We start from the raw sequence: 14,727 nt of genomic DNA, 5'->3' as shown, positions 1-14,727 counted from the left end.
TGCACACAAGGCAATGGCTGGTGGGAGAGCAGGACAGGGTCACAGAAGGTACGCAGGCAATGGATGGCGTTGGAAGAATACAGGGCAGGGGCCCATTTCACCATCACAAGGGTGTGGGACATCTGGCACTACACAACCTCAGAACCACCCCTGGAGCCAAGGCCTCATGATGCGCCACAGGGCCGCATACCCACAGCGGTGCTCTCGGTCTGGGGAGCCGATGTCAGACACACGGCTGCTTTCGAGCCGACCCCGTATGGTGCTGCCGAGACCTGTCAACAGGTGACAGCATTGTCCAAGAACTGGTGAGGTGGTAGCACTGAGCCCCGCAGGCAACCCTGCGATGTAGCAAAAAATGCCCCATCACACAGGCCTCAGTAGATGTGGGCCTGTGCCTGCACCAGAGCCTCCACACCCAGTCGGGCACCAATTGTCCTTATACGGCAATCTGTCCCATCACAGGCGAGCCCCCCAAAGCATGGAGGGCAGCCACCAGCAGCCCAAAAATGTAGGGTTGCCTGCAGCAGGCTATACGCCCGTCACTGGGGGCATCATACTCTGCCTGGCTCTATCCCACGCTGCGGGCCACACCACTATCACTTAGGAGGCAGAACGGCGGGAATCAGGCAGCACAGGCAGGGTAAGGGATCCTGTGTAGGCGATAGCTGGCATGGGTAACCCCTGTAAGGACCAAATAACTGATGGATTATAAGTCTGGATGGTAGAGTCCTCTAAAGAGCGGATATCTTGCTGCCTGGTGAAACCACACACCCAACTTCCCCCCCCCCCCCAAAATGTCATTCACCTCATCTCTTTCCTGGAAAGTTTTGGGTGATCAGTCAACAAAAGGCAGAGAAACACAATTTCCCCATGCAGTTTTAAATAAGAAAATTAACAACAATGCAGTTAAAACTGCTGAACACTAACTTTGGCAGAAATCTAGATCTATCAGGACAGATTGGTTCATGGGAAGCTTGCAAGAGTCCTGTGATCATGCAAATTCATATATCAGAGCAGTCAGATTGGCCAAGAAGGCTTTTTTCCCACCGGTCAACTCATTCCTGCAAACTCCTCGGGAGCTCATGTTCTGATTGGTTAGCCGCAAAATGACCATAAATGCTGCTGCTGCCATTTCAAGACACAGGGACACAGGCCCTGAGTCCAGAATATTTTTTTAAAAAAGGTATAAGGGGACAAGATAGGGGTACCATTAACCCCTGAACCTTCTGGTGGGTCCCAGAGGGTCCCATCCTAGGGCCAGATTGAAAGAATATATTTGTTTTGAGTTTTCCTGGATTTGATGGTGTCACGTGGTAGCCAGCACAGCCCCTTGGACTTCTGGGGAAACCCCATGGGACAGCAGGGGGCAATGCTGGCTCCCACAGGACACCCACAGTATCAGATTTGTTTGTTTTTTAAAAGGGGTCAGCCCTGAGTGTGCTGTGTTTGCCACGAAAAAGCAAAGGTCATGTGCAGAGGGGCATTGGCTCCCTGCGGGGGTTGGACGCAGGGCATGGTCGCAGCGGTTAACAGCATAGAATTGGCCCTTCTGTTTGGTAATAAAATATTACTCTACATTAAAAGACCCCTAGAAATATACTGAAAAAAATGAATGTTAAAGCAGGGTTAAAGTTATGTATGGTAATAATATCTTTCTTTGCGCAAAAAAACCTTCAAAAAGTAACTAAAAAAACAAAGATTAAAGTGTTGTTATAGTTAGTAGAGATATCGGTTTAAACATATCATTTTAAACAAAAAATAAATCTGAAATCCGAAAGTTACAGTTATTTCAAGTAAATATAACTTGCGCCCTAACCATACACTGCTAAGGACCCCACATATTACAACACTCGTGACATGTTCTGTGACATTATTGTTAACATTACTGATTACAACTGAACTGATATAATTACAGTGAAAATGTAGATGGTGGGAGAGCAAGTTATATTTACTTGAAATAACTATAACTGGTCAGTGTTTTTAAAATTTTTAAATGTTACATCTAAACTGACATTTTCACCTAACTATAACGTCACTTTAGCCTTTGTTTTAAAACAAATATATATATGTACGTATATATATATATATATATATATATATATATATATATATATATATATATATATATATATATTTATATATATATATATATATATTTATGTATATATATATTTATATTCAAGTTTGCAAATGGTAGCACCAGATATGTGTGATTAATAAATCTGGTATACAACTTGTCATAAAGAACAGGGATAAAGAGTTTCTGGATTAATATTGGATCTCACAGTGACATCATCAGATTGAAGGTTACCCTGCTGATGTTTTAAAGTGTGAGATATTTTCATAGGACAGAGAAATATTGGAAAGCATTTTTCCACAAATATGTTCTTATCTTGTGATACGTAAATTCATGCAGGGACATTATATGTATAAGGACTGGATTGAAACTGGATCTGACAGTGACATTGTCACATGGATAATATTATCCTAGTGATGTTATCAAGTGTGTTGATTCTATCAAGATGTTATCAAGAGAAGCCTTGGAAAGTTTTTCTTGCTAAAACAATTTAAACATTTTAATGTACATTTAAATGTGCATAATTTGAGTTAAAGTTATGATGTCATTAACGGTCTGAAGAAGCAAACTATTTGCCCACAAAAGATTGCACATAAATTATTGAGCTTTCAATTTGTAGCATTTGGACAAAAGTGACTTTTGTGTGTATATATGGACAACATCGTAAGAGAGACTTTTCGAAAAATGCACATGCAAACAGATGTTTTAATAATTGCAGATACCAAAAAATGGAACTTAAATAAAAACAGCATTATGTCCTGTGTAGTTAATGGACCTTTGCTGTACAATTTCTCACTTGCACCAAGACAATATCCATGTGTGCACAGCTCAGTTTGTAATGCACGTGCTTCAGTGAGTCATGCGCATATATTTTTTATAGTGTTTTTCTTCCTTTTTCTCTGTTTTTCAGTCCTGATGTAGCTCTGCAGGAAGAGATGCCACATTCCAGCTCTCCGTGTGCCCCTCTCAACTGTCTCTCCAACACTCCTCCTTGCCCATAACCTTCTGGTGACATGTGAAAGAACTGACAAAGTGGCAACTGGCAACAGTTCACAACACCGGTGCTATGTGGTCTGGCAATAAGGGCTCTAGGCCTGGGCACTCCTTCACCAAGGTTCCAATGGCGAGTTGGGGATTGACGCAACAGCATGTCTGGTAACCACGGAGAGAAGGTTGAGATGAAGTACACAAAGCACAGAGCCAAAGTATCAAGGAGATTCTTTTTACAGTTTTCCTACAAACTTTGTGGTTACAGATACATAACAAAGATGGACAAAAAAATGTCTGGGCAGTGGCTAAACTTCAGCTCTGATACACAGTGTTGCACCAGACATTGTCCAACATATCTGTTATGAACAATTTTTTTCCATGTTTCCGAGGTCAGCGATACGAATTTATTTCAACGGTATATTTTTGTTTCTGTTTTATTAAAGCATGATAGTTATTTATTATTTTATTTTGTACCACTATTTGCATTATTTTAAATGCAGTTTGTTTATTTCATAACAGTTAAGTTGAATGTATTTATCAATTTATGGACATTCTGACAGAGCTCAGTGAACAATAGTTTTCAGCCTATTTTAGCGTTCACTACAAAGCTTACAAAGATGACTGGGTTTTCGCCATTTCTATTGCACAAAATGTTGAAAGTAAGATGAACTGGAAATATAACAAATGCCTTTGTATTCCAGTGATGCTGCACTGATATAATTATGCACTTATCTGCCATTAACAGTAATGCAGCTGCTGCTTTTGTTGCAGTTCTACAACGATGCTCTTTACTAAATGTAAAGATATTAAACAATTAGTAAAATGCATACATTTGCATTTGATTTTTTTTAGTCGCCGCTGGATGCTTCTTTTATTTACTATAATTTTGCAGAAGTTGAAACTTTGGATTAGGGATTACACCCATCTCAAGGCGTTAATCACACCTGCTTCCAATTTAGAAATATGCTATTGCTAATCAGTGGTAGCTTTTAAAGTCAATAACGTGTTATTTGTGACTACTGGTAAAGAGATCCATTATGTATTGTTGGAGATGGCACCATGACAGAGAATTTACTTCTACTTCCCTTTGTGTCCTTCTGGTTGTTTGGCCTATACTTCTAGTTTGGAGGTCCATTATACGCTGAGAATGACCATTTGTTAGGTCAGTAATTCTTGAACATAGAAAGAAAAGATTAAACAGTATTGGCCAAATTGCTCCATAGAGACACTTGGATATTGAAGTATCAATCTATATATGTTCGAATTTACCTGTTTGGTGATTTCTTGGCAATAACATTTTCATGCCTGGGCTTTATATGCTTGGTGCAAAATCTAGACTGTGCTGATTGATGTAGTGAGTCCCAAAGTTCTTAAAAGGCAATGTTCCTCTATGTCTTTGGTGGAAAAGAGATGTTAAAACTTTTAGTGTGAGATTTTTGTGGTATTGTGAAATTCTGTGTTCATCTCTTAAATCTAGTACACTAGTATAAGGCCTTACTTGTGGACAGTTAGTCAGTGTTGTTTCAACGATGACTAAACACAAGCGTGTGCTGGAATTGCTCATTAAAACTCTTGGGAGGTGAGACTTAAAATTGTATTGTCAATGACATTATGCACCATGTGTCTCTGTCAACCTAATACTATGTACTCATGATACTTTTAAGTACCTAAACTCCATCCATAGCACCAGAGCAAATGTTTAACTATGCTGTGCTGAATTTACTAGGATTTTCCTAACCAATGAATAGATCTTTGATTAACTTTGAGATAATCTTGCAGTTGGAATTATGGTAAATATATCAGATAACATTTGTTGTCAGTCAGCAAGTGGGAAGAAATGTGAATACCTTCTCTTGCTTGTCAAGATTTCACTTTTTTTCATGAATATGCCTAAAATATTTTTCAATGGTATTTCTGACATTACTATAAAATGTGCCTTGATAATGTCTTAATAAGCCTATTACAGCCTCCATGGTGCAGACAGTGAACACTTAGTTACTTGCTCACTTTTCCAGTGATTAACTTCAAAATATGTATCCTTGTTTTTCTGCTGCAAAAGAGAAAAGCATAGAAAGTGCAATGTTTCATGCATGGTGTAAACCTTCCAATTCACCAACACCTCAAAAGAATAATATGCAATTACAAAAATGGTACAGTCACTCTTTGTCATTAATACAGAGATGGGACAGAAAGTAGTTGATTTGCCTTGGGTTTCTTGAGCATTCAAACTGATTTTATGTTATCCACTTGCTATGTTCCCTAAATCAAGGACCCTGTTGTAGAAATAACTAGTCTATAAGATGTTGCCTCAAACGTAAACCAGACACATGGGTTACAATTTCAATACAAATAACATACATATTGAAAATGTGTTTAAAAATGACAATCACCATTGCCTTTTTGATAGAAAAGTGTGAACAATTCTTTAACAGTATATAACAGTGTAAGAAAAGGAAAAGTCATACATTATTAACATAAACCATATAGCAAACCTGCCCTAGTTCCAGGTAAACCCCAATTTATAAACAAAGAGGACCTAAGAATTAACCTCATCAGCGCGGCGCAGATTCCTGCGCAGTGCTGAACGTTCTAATGAGCCAATGGGCTCATGACGGAACGGTTGTCATGAGCATCGAAGGGGTTAAATGTAAGAACTTTCCTACAAGCAATGGTGCCACACTTGCAGACCAGAAGTGGAAAGTGTTGGAAATACGTTTCATACAGTTCTATATCTACCAGTTTTAATAACATTCATTTTCATGATGCAAACACCCATGATTGGCCATCATATCTTAATGCAATCATTTTGAACAGTGATTGTTAAATTAATTTTCTTGATATTATTAGCTATTATCAAAACCGTTTCTTTGAAATTCAGTAGAGTGAGTGACTTGGCCCACCAAGCACCGAAAACCTACTTAATTGCAATGGAGAACTTGAAGTGTTTCACAATTTGTGACTGGTTTAATTTGAGTTTTATGAGCAGACAAAATTGCTACAGAAAATCTGTCAAATAAGAACAGGAACACATCTACTGACAAATCTATTTGGTCGCAGAATTACGAGTTTTGCATGAAGTTTTTTATTATGGTCAACACACACTTGGGCGGAAGTATGACAAGTCATTTATATGATTTTGTTTCGTAATAACAGATGGAAAGCTATGTTAAACTAAAATGGTCACTGAATAAGTATAATTAGCCTTCATGACAAATAAATTATTGTCCCAAAAATAGAGAGTTATTGAAAGAAATTATCCAATCTACCAAAAGAATGGTTACATTTGGGTCGTGTTCTAGAAAAGTACAATATAAAAAACTATACATAATGAAAAAAGCATTTTTTGCTATTTGTTCCTAAGCTTTAGTGCAACTCTCAGTGAAAATGTCCTAGCACAGGTATATTGTTTTCTTACATGACCTCTTTTAAAATCAGGCACAATAATTATTGAGCAATGCAGTATGCAATACACTTTTGTTGTATTTGTAGATTATTTTATTCCCAGATAACCGAAAAGGCATCCCAAATCAACTTACAATATGCATATGAGTATCACCGCATAAGATGTGTGCATGCTCAAACCTGCCGGCCAAGCACTGGATGCTGATTTGACTTTCATGCCTCTTAATACAAATTTAATTATGTATGTTTTACACTGTATAATTTTCAATTGTCATTTCTAAAACAAATGTAGGAAATCTGACCTATTGCACTGATATAAGTTGTACACCCAGACATACATTCTTTAGCAATCTTTCATAATGTACAATCAATTTAAAAACAATATTATGTAACACAGAAATAAATGTGTTTTCAAATGGTTTCTGGATCATTTCATTGCTTTGAAGGATCGTAAATGTTTTCAAGTCTGAGAATTTATATTCCATTAATTTACAAATAAAAACAGTGGGCATGACATAGATTGAAGATAGGAATTTCATTATTACATTTGTGTCACATTGCACACAATGTATTTGAAAGTGATTTAAAAAGTGTAAGAACACCTTTCAGGGGGCCACGGGGCAAGCAGGAGTTACTGGGACCAGCCAATGAGGCTGAAGTCCTTTACTCCTGATTTCCCGGAGCCAGCCCTTACTAAGGATCCAGAGCAACTGTCCAAGTTCCCCTTTGGTACTTTACACTGAGGATAGCGGGGGAGGTAGATGCAAGTGGTGAATACAGGCTCACAACTCAAAATATAGGCATAAGCAGCAGTAATAAATTGTCATGCAGCCAAATACTAATTTTTAAGAAAAAGGAGAAGTATTTCATTTTATCCCAATTAATACAAAGTAACTACAACATTCACAAACAATTGGACAGTCCCCGTGAGGTTGGGGCTCCAGTGTTTCATAGGCAGTTTCCTGTGCTCCTCCTCTCTCTAGCGATAGTGGTTATTCCCCTTTCACCAGGGTAAGCCCTGCTATTTGTCCAAGTCTCAAGAGTCCACTGCAACTCTACATTAACGTCAAAAGTGTTCCAGCGCCGAATAACTATGCAGCAAACAAGATACCCCAGGGCCGACTGACCCGAAATCAGTCATACATCAGCTCATGCAGGTGAATTCAATGCATGCTGCCCAGGCTGGCTGTGCTGGGTGGTCCTTGAGTTCCTCACATGCTGTAGTAGATCCGCAGCCACCAGAGGCTATTCACGGCTACTTCTGGCAGGGTAGGTCATTTGTTTCTCTCCACACTCCTTGCTGGTACAGGTGATCCCCTTTGGCATTCAGGCTCACCGTACCTCTACTGCACACAGGCTTCAACCCGACTGGTCAAGTAGATTCTTTTACAGCTGACCCTTCTGGCATAAGGGGTCGGCTGCACTTCACCATGCATGGGCTACAGTCTACTCTGTATGGCAATCTGTTCACTGTGGCTTCTCCTGGCATATAGGATCACCTGAGACCTCACTACATAGAGCTTCAGCCCTATCGGTACAGCAGAGTACCCCAGGGATCCTCCCTCAGCCCAACGCTGTTCAAAATGTACATGGCCCGCTCGCACACGTAGCCCGTCAGCACAACCTCAACATAATCTCCTACGCCGACGACACTCAGCTGATCCTCTCCCTCACCAAGGACCCCATCACCGCCAAAGCCAACCTCCACGAAGGAATGAAGGCCATCGCCGACTGGATGAAGACCAGCTGCCTGAAGCTGAACTCGGGCAAGACGGAGGTCCTCATCCTTAGCTCCAACCCTTCAGCCTAGGATGACTCCTGGTGGCCGACGGCACTGGGGGCAGCCCCGACACCGACCGACCACGCACACAACCTGGGAATCATCCTCGACTCAATGACCAAGCAAGTCAAGTCCGTCTCCTTCTCCTCCTTCAACACCCTCCTAATGCTCCGCAAGATCTACAGATGGATCCCGACAGATACAAGAAAGACAGTCACCCAGGCCCTCATCAGCAGCAGACTCGACTACGGAAACGCCCTCTACGCGGGAGCCCCGACCAAGCTCTCAAACAACTACAACGCATCCAAAACACCTCGGCATGACTGATCCTCGACGTACTATGGCACGGCCACATCACCCCACCTGAGAAACCTGCACTGGCTCCCTGTCAACAAGAAGATATCCTTGAAGCTCCTCACCCACGCACACAAGGCACACCACAAGACTGGCCCAACCTACCTCAACAGACGGCTCTTCTTCTACATCCCCAACCATCAGCTACGCTCCGCTGACCTCTCACTCGCGACCGTCCCGTGCATCCGAAGAACAACCACCGGTGGGAGATCCTTCTCCCACCTCGCCGCCAAGATATGGAACACCCTCCCTCTGAGCCTATGACAGACCCAAGACCTGCTGTCCTTCAGGAGGCTATTCAAGACCTGGCTGTTCGATCAGTAGCGCCCCCCCCCCCCCAGCGCCTTGAGACCCTCACGGGTATGCAGTGCGCTTTACAAATGATTGATTGGCACACTTCACGGTGGCCCTCCTCTGGCTTACGAAGGTTGCTGACTTTTTCCTGCACATAGTCAACAACTCAATTGGTGCAGCAACTGTCTCCTCACACCTGCAATGGGAGTCCGTTCAGCACGATTACCCACTGGGCCACAATCCCTACAATGCTCTCTTCTTCCTCACAGGGCGCACTGGTCTTCGCAATTAGGCAGGCACTGGTGCTGCAGCCTCCAGGGCAGGTGGTCTTTGATTCTCTGGGTGATGTTCCCTGACGGAGCTCGGAGTCTAACAGGACTTGGCTCCCAGTCCTAGTCACAGGTAGAAATTTTAAGGAACTTCACCTCCCCGCACAGCCCAACTGGCTGCTTGACAGATGACAATTTTTGGGGTTACAAGCTCTCTTCGTATAGTCCATTTCCAGACACCAAATGTGATTAAGAGTCAGAGTCTTTGAAGTTTAAGTTGGGGGTCTGCTTCCTTTTGAAATGCCCACTCTTTTTCCCTCTCTTCCTCTAGAGAGCAGTCTATCACAGTATGAGAGTTTCCAAAGCCGATAGCCCCGCAATACAGACTATGGGCGTAATTAGATTTCACACCTTAGCCACACTGATATGTGTATCAAAAGGCTAGCCCAGGGCCTCAGCCCTGCTCCTTAGGATACTCTTATCAGCACCCATCTCCTTTCAGAGATGTGCCCAGGCCCCTTCCTTGTGACCTCTCTTTGAATCAAAGAACTATACTGGGGAAAGTTAGCTCTCCCTTCTCTGGTGTGTTCCACCCACCTTCCAGGAATGCAGCAATACATAATTCTGTCTGGGGAATTTGTCAGGTCTGTCAGGAAAGGCTCTGATGCTTCTCAAGAATGGCACAATGTTAAGAATGGACCCACCTCCAGGCACCACTGGCTTACTATATTAAAATAACACAGGGCCCCTAAGACATCAGGTGAGGGGAAGGAGGAGGGAAAGGGACTGCTGGGAAGCGGGTCTGAAATGACAAATGCAAGAAAGATAAGTATAGTATGTGTATGTCTGAAATTCAATAATCATCTAAAATGTATATGCTTGTGATAACACTGCTACCTTCGATAAACGCCTTGAAAATCTTTCCTTCCAAAAAGAATTAGGCTTTCCAGACTTAGATCCTTATTTATCTTTCAGAAAATGTAGAGCGAAGAACGCCTTGATACAATTGTTTTTTTACAACAATGTTTCTCTCATAAGGGAAAAATACGCATATCTTGAACCTTCTAGCTATGAATATGTTGTGTGACTATGTTAAAGCTTTTCTCAGAGTTATCAAATAGTTATGCCTTAACTTCTTTTCAGAACTGAGCTTACGTCAGCGCTTGACTTCAGTGTGTCTTTGAAACTCCAAACAACTGCACTTTTCCTCAGCGCTTAATGCTTCATTAATGCTGTTACCGTTCACCTGGGTTGTGCTTTCTTCCATGTTTGTTAAGTGGACCTTGCTTTCTGCCATACTCATGCCAGATGGAGATAGAATAACCTCCAGAAACTCAACTTCCGTGACATGGAACTCGCATTTAACTAGCTTACAATACAATTTGTTTTTTCAGGGCACCTGCTACAGCGGGACTCCAGAAATAAACTCTAAATTGCCATGGCCATTTCTCTAAAACCTCAGAAACACACATAACATTCAACAGTGGGGCCCATTACACAGCATACTTACTCTGTTCATATAATTCAGCTTCAAAGATCTGGCCAACAACCCAGGAGTCCTACTATAACATTGGCGGAGTGTCTAAACCTATTAAACTATTTTTATTTACACCCTCAATGTAAAGCATTTTACCATGGTTTCATTTCAAACACCATTTTATTCAGACACACCACCATAATGGCAATGGATCTGCTAGAACGAAAATTAGGCGTAGGAAGAATCAAAGACCAGCTTTTATATTCTTCATTTATCTAAGTTTTATTCCAAGCAACCTTTAGTATGTCCGACATTTAGCATTTATTTATTTCTTTATTCAAGAATTCTTTAACTTTATTTTCAAAATGATCATTTATTTTAAAGCTCAGAAAATAGACATTTATTTAAAAGTTTAGCATGAGTTTAGCAAAGAACAGATAGTTCCAAATTCATTCTCTCCTATCATCCCTAGATAACACCCTCATCTTATCCTAACAGACCTGCAAAGGAAAAACAGTCAGAAGTTAAAGTTCTTAAGTTCCAAGCAGTCGCTATTCAGTCCGGCAGCATCTCTAGAGGAAATCGAAAAAGCGACCCCTTCTCGCCAAAATCAGGGGTTTTTATACACTAAATCCCTAACTTAATCTATCTAAAAAGTAACTAACATCTCCAATTCGAAATCTGTTTGGACAAATTTGGGGTAGATGAGCACTTCCTCACCATTACAGCATTTGTTTTTCACATGATTCAGCGGAAATATAAAAGTTATTTGTTTAAGACAGTTCGTGGCCTAGGCGCATCCTACTTTAGCAACATTGCTCTTCTTTCCCGGGGTTTGGGCATTAGATCGTTGGCACCCATCCTAGGTTCTGGGTAAGGTGGCCTTAACTTTCCCTCAAGCATAGTCACCTCACTCGCGCTAGCAGAAATCTTTGACGCGCCTGCGCAGACCAGTACCCACTCGCAGTAGCTCAGAGCGGCCATTTTCTCACTAGGCCTCACAGGCCACATTTGGAACTATCATAGAATCAAACAAAAATCCATGTTAATTATAGTAATGAAACCCATTCTGTTTACCTCCCACCATTCTAATATTTCCAATTAGTTGTTACTTAGCAAAGAAGCCACATAAATGCGTTTTTATACTTACATAATCGACCCTTTTAGCACAAAACATTTACAATAAGCACATTTAAATTGTGTTTTATTTAAACTTAAGCTGCGCATTAATTCACATCACAATGACAACATATATTAATTAATTATTTCACTCCATGCAAGCAAGATTAGTACTCCCCATATGTTTGTGAATGCATATTACTTTAAAGTTGATTAATCAAACACATCACACTATTAGTAAATGTTATGTTATGGGACATTAATTTCACGAGGGGTACACAAAATGTTGTGTTTTTCCCACCTCGCTCCATCAATTCTCTCATCTGGTGATCATATCACCAAATATTCTCTCAAAATTTTGAAAAATTTAGCAGAACATGTTTCAAGTTCTTCATATTAGTATGACCTATACTCTAGTATCCTTCTCCTTTATTTCTTTAAACATATTCTCTCTGACTTCTTCCATTTCTATTTCATTCTTTTCTCTTTCTCTTGCTTTTCTTTCTTGAATTGTCTTCTTTATTGACTTTCTAAAGTCTCTTCTACTCTTGCATATACAACAAAACCTTATCAGAAAAATCACTATTACTATTATTGTTATTGGTATTAGTATTTTACCTACTATAGAACTACCTATTTCTTAAAACCAGTGTTTAATTGCTGTAAGACTTCTACCTAATTTCTCAAGGACACCTTCAACCTCCAGTGGTTCAATCTCTTTATGTAAATTCATAATATTTGTAATATACCTTTCTAAATTTTGACTTTTATCTGGATATAAGTACAACAATATTGCACCTTCAATATCCCACAGACTCCTCCCTCTTTTGCTAAAAGTATATCAAGGGCAAGTCGATTTTGCACTACCATTGCTCTCATGGCAACCATTTCAGTATCAACCATCAGGAAACCTCCTGCAGTATCTGTTGACAATCGATCAACTATCGTAGACAATTTTCGGATTCTGTTTGCATTGAATGAAATTCCCACTGCTGATATCAGTGCTCCAAAAACATCACCTATTATTTCTAATACACTCTCTCTTTTCCTTCTACTAAGAACCTTGCCTATCTCATGTTTACCAGTAGTACTTCTATCTACATGAAAAATTTTAGGAAAGACCAAACCCACATAACAAGTTCCATACCAGTGGTCAGGCAGTTTATAATAAGCTCTATTCCCACAAATAAAATAAACACCCTGGAAAACAGGATCTTTTCCTCCTTTAAATCCCCAGCCCCCTATAATTCTATAGGTGTCTTAGCATTGACTTGCACCCACAAAATAATTTTCATACACAATATTGTCTCTCATTATACAAAATTTCCCTAACATTGGTGTATCTATATTTATGGCTACATTCACATTTTTATCATCCAGGTTTTCATCATTAAATGTTCATTATTTAAATGTTTCATGTTTAACTTTTTTAATTATTTTATAAGCCATTCTCCTCTCTTCAACCATATCTAGGAAAGTCCTTTCCTCTGCTCTTAATTTACATGTCAAATTATGTTTAAAAGCAAACTCATGAGATAATTCTTCCATTTGCAAAAAATATTCTCCCATAACTTTTCCAGGTCTCTTTTTGTTCAATGTATTATCAATCTTTAACTTAGCAAAAATCTCCTCTGTGTTGGAATAATGATATTCCAATCTTCCAAGCTGATAAAACAAGCTTGCAATTACACTATAAGTTACTCCATATGTAAGAGGAAGGTGATGATACGTCACACCTTCTGACCCTGATGCAGGCAATTTTACACAAACATAACAGTCATCAACATTCATAGTGTGAATATATTTAAGCAATAACCTTGAAAACGTATTTTGCGAATAGACACTAATAGACCTATCTTGATGCAACTATGGTTTATACACATGGGTCTCATGAACCTCCACTTTCTCACTTGGCTTATTCAAATGTGCTTTGATTTTAATTTTGTTAAATTATCCTGAAAAGGAATCACAATAGCTAAAATTATCCATAATATTATCAATAATCCCATACAAATTGAACAACATCTACACCATTTTCTAAAAAGAGAACACTTTGTCTTATAATTATTTGTCTGCATTTTATCTAACAGTGTTTCTTCGACCTTGTGTCACCTATAATTTTACAATGTTAGTTCACTAACAGTGTTTTTCAACCATGTGTCACCTATTCTAATCTATATTATAAGTTATTTCTCTAACAAGTTTTCTTCGACCTTGTATCAACTCCGACCTCTTCTATATTTACAATATCCGTCTCACAGGACTACAGGCTTTTGCTTAATATCATATACTTTGATAACCAATCAATTTTCTCTTATGCTGACCTTTTTACTCACTTTTCCCAATTGCTTTTGGGCAGCACAAATCTTCTTGACTACTATTAACCTCAGCAATGGGTGGTAGAACTATATAAGTCCACTCAGGCGATTTGGATTTTTGGTTTGGTTGTCTTACTCTCTTTGGCCTTTGAACAACCTCTATTTTCTTTCCCAATGTTTCCTTCTGGCTGGTAATCTCATTCACCTGCTCTTCTATCTCTTTTGCTTTGTTTACAAGCTTGAATCTCAATCCACCAGTTTCTTTAGGCCAATTATCACCCTTGCAGATTCTCTTGGTCTTTGGCTCTATTGTGTTATGCTCCACTCTCCAAGCTCTTTTCCTTGGACTCTTCCTTAACACAATTTCATCTGAACTGTCATCAGTTTCACTTTCTGTATCTTCAGCTCTGTCATTGGTTATGATTTTCACAATGTCGTTATCTTCATCTGATTCAGCTTTCTTTTCTGTTAGGAACACCTTCATAACTGGTACTCGGAATCTCATCCTTTTCGTGAGTCACTTCCTATTCCCCAGTCTCAGGATTTCCATTCCTGCCTTCAGAGTGTTCAGATTTTTCCTCAGCTTTTTCTTCTTCAATGACTTTATCTCTGTTTGCTCTTGCGTCTTTACTGGTTTCTGTCTTTAC

At 39.8% G+C, this 14,727-nt stretch overlaps 1 protein-coding gene across 3 annotated transcripts in view; it reads left to right on the top strand.

Moving 5' to 3' along the window:
* Positions 1–6,883, top strand: part of BICD1 (BICD cargo adaptor 1) — an 808,512-nt gene extending 801,629 nt beyond the window's left edge. For all 3 annotated transcript variants that reach the window (XM_086952776.1, XM_086952778.1, XM_086952777.1), the window contains exon 9: positions 2,988–6,883. Coding sequence is in view for 2 of the 3 variants with exons in the window: in XM_086952778.1 (XP_086808904.1) it covers positions 2,988–3,078 (91 nt within the window). In the remaining variant the exon portion in view is untranslated. The remainder of the gene's footprint in view (positions 1–2,987) is intronic.
* The last annotated feature ends 7,844 nt before the right edge of the window (positions 6,884–14,727 follow it).

This window comes from Lissotriton vulgaris, chromosome 1_2 (genome assembly GCF_964263255.1).
Source record: "Lissotriton vulgaris chromosome 1_2, aLisVul1.2, whole genome shotgun sequence".
Taxonomy (NCBI): Eukaryota; Metazoa; Chordata; class Amphibia; order Caudata; family Salamandridae; genus Lissotriton; species Lissotriton vulgaris.
The sequence above is the reverse complement of the archived record's forward strand: the minus strand, read 5'-3'. Positions and strand labels throughout refer to the sequence as shown.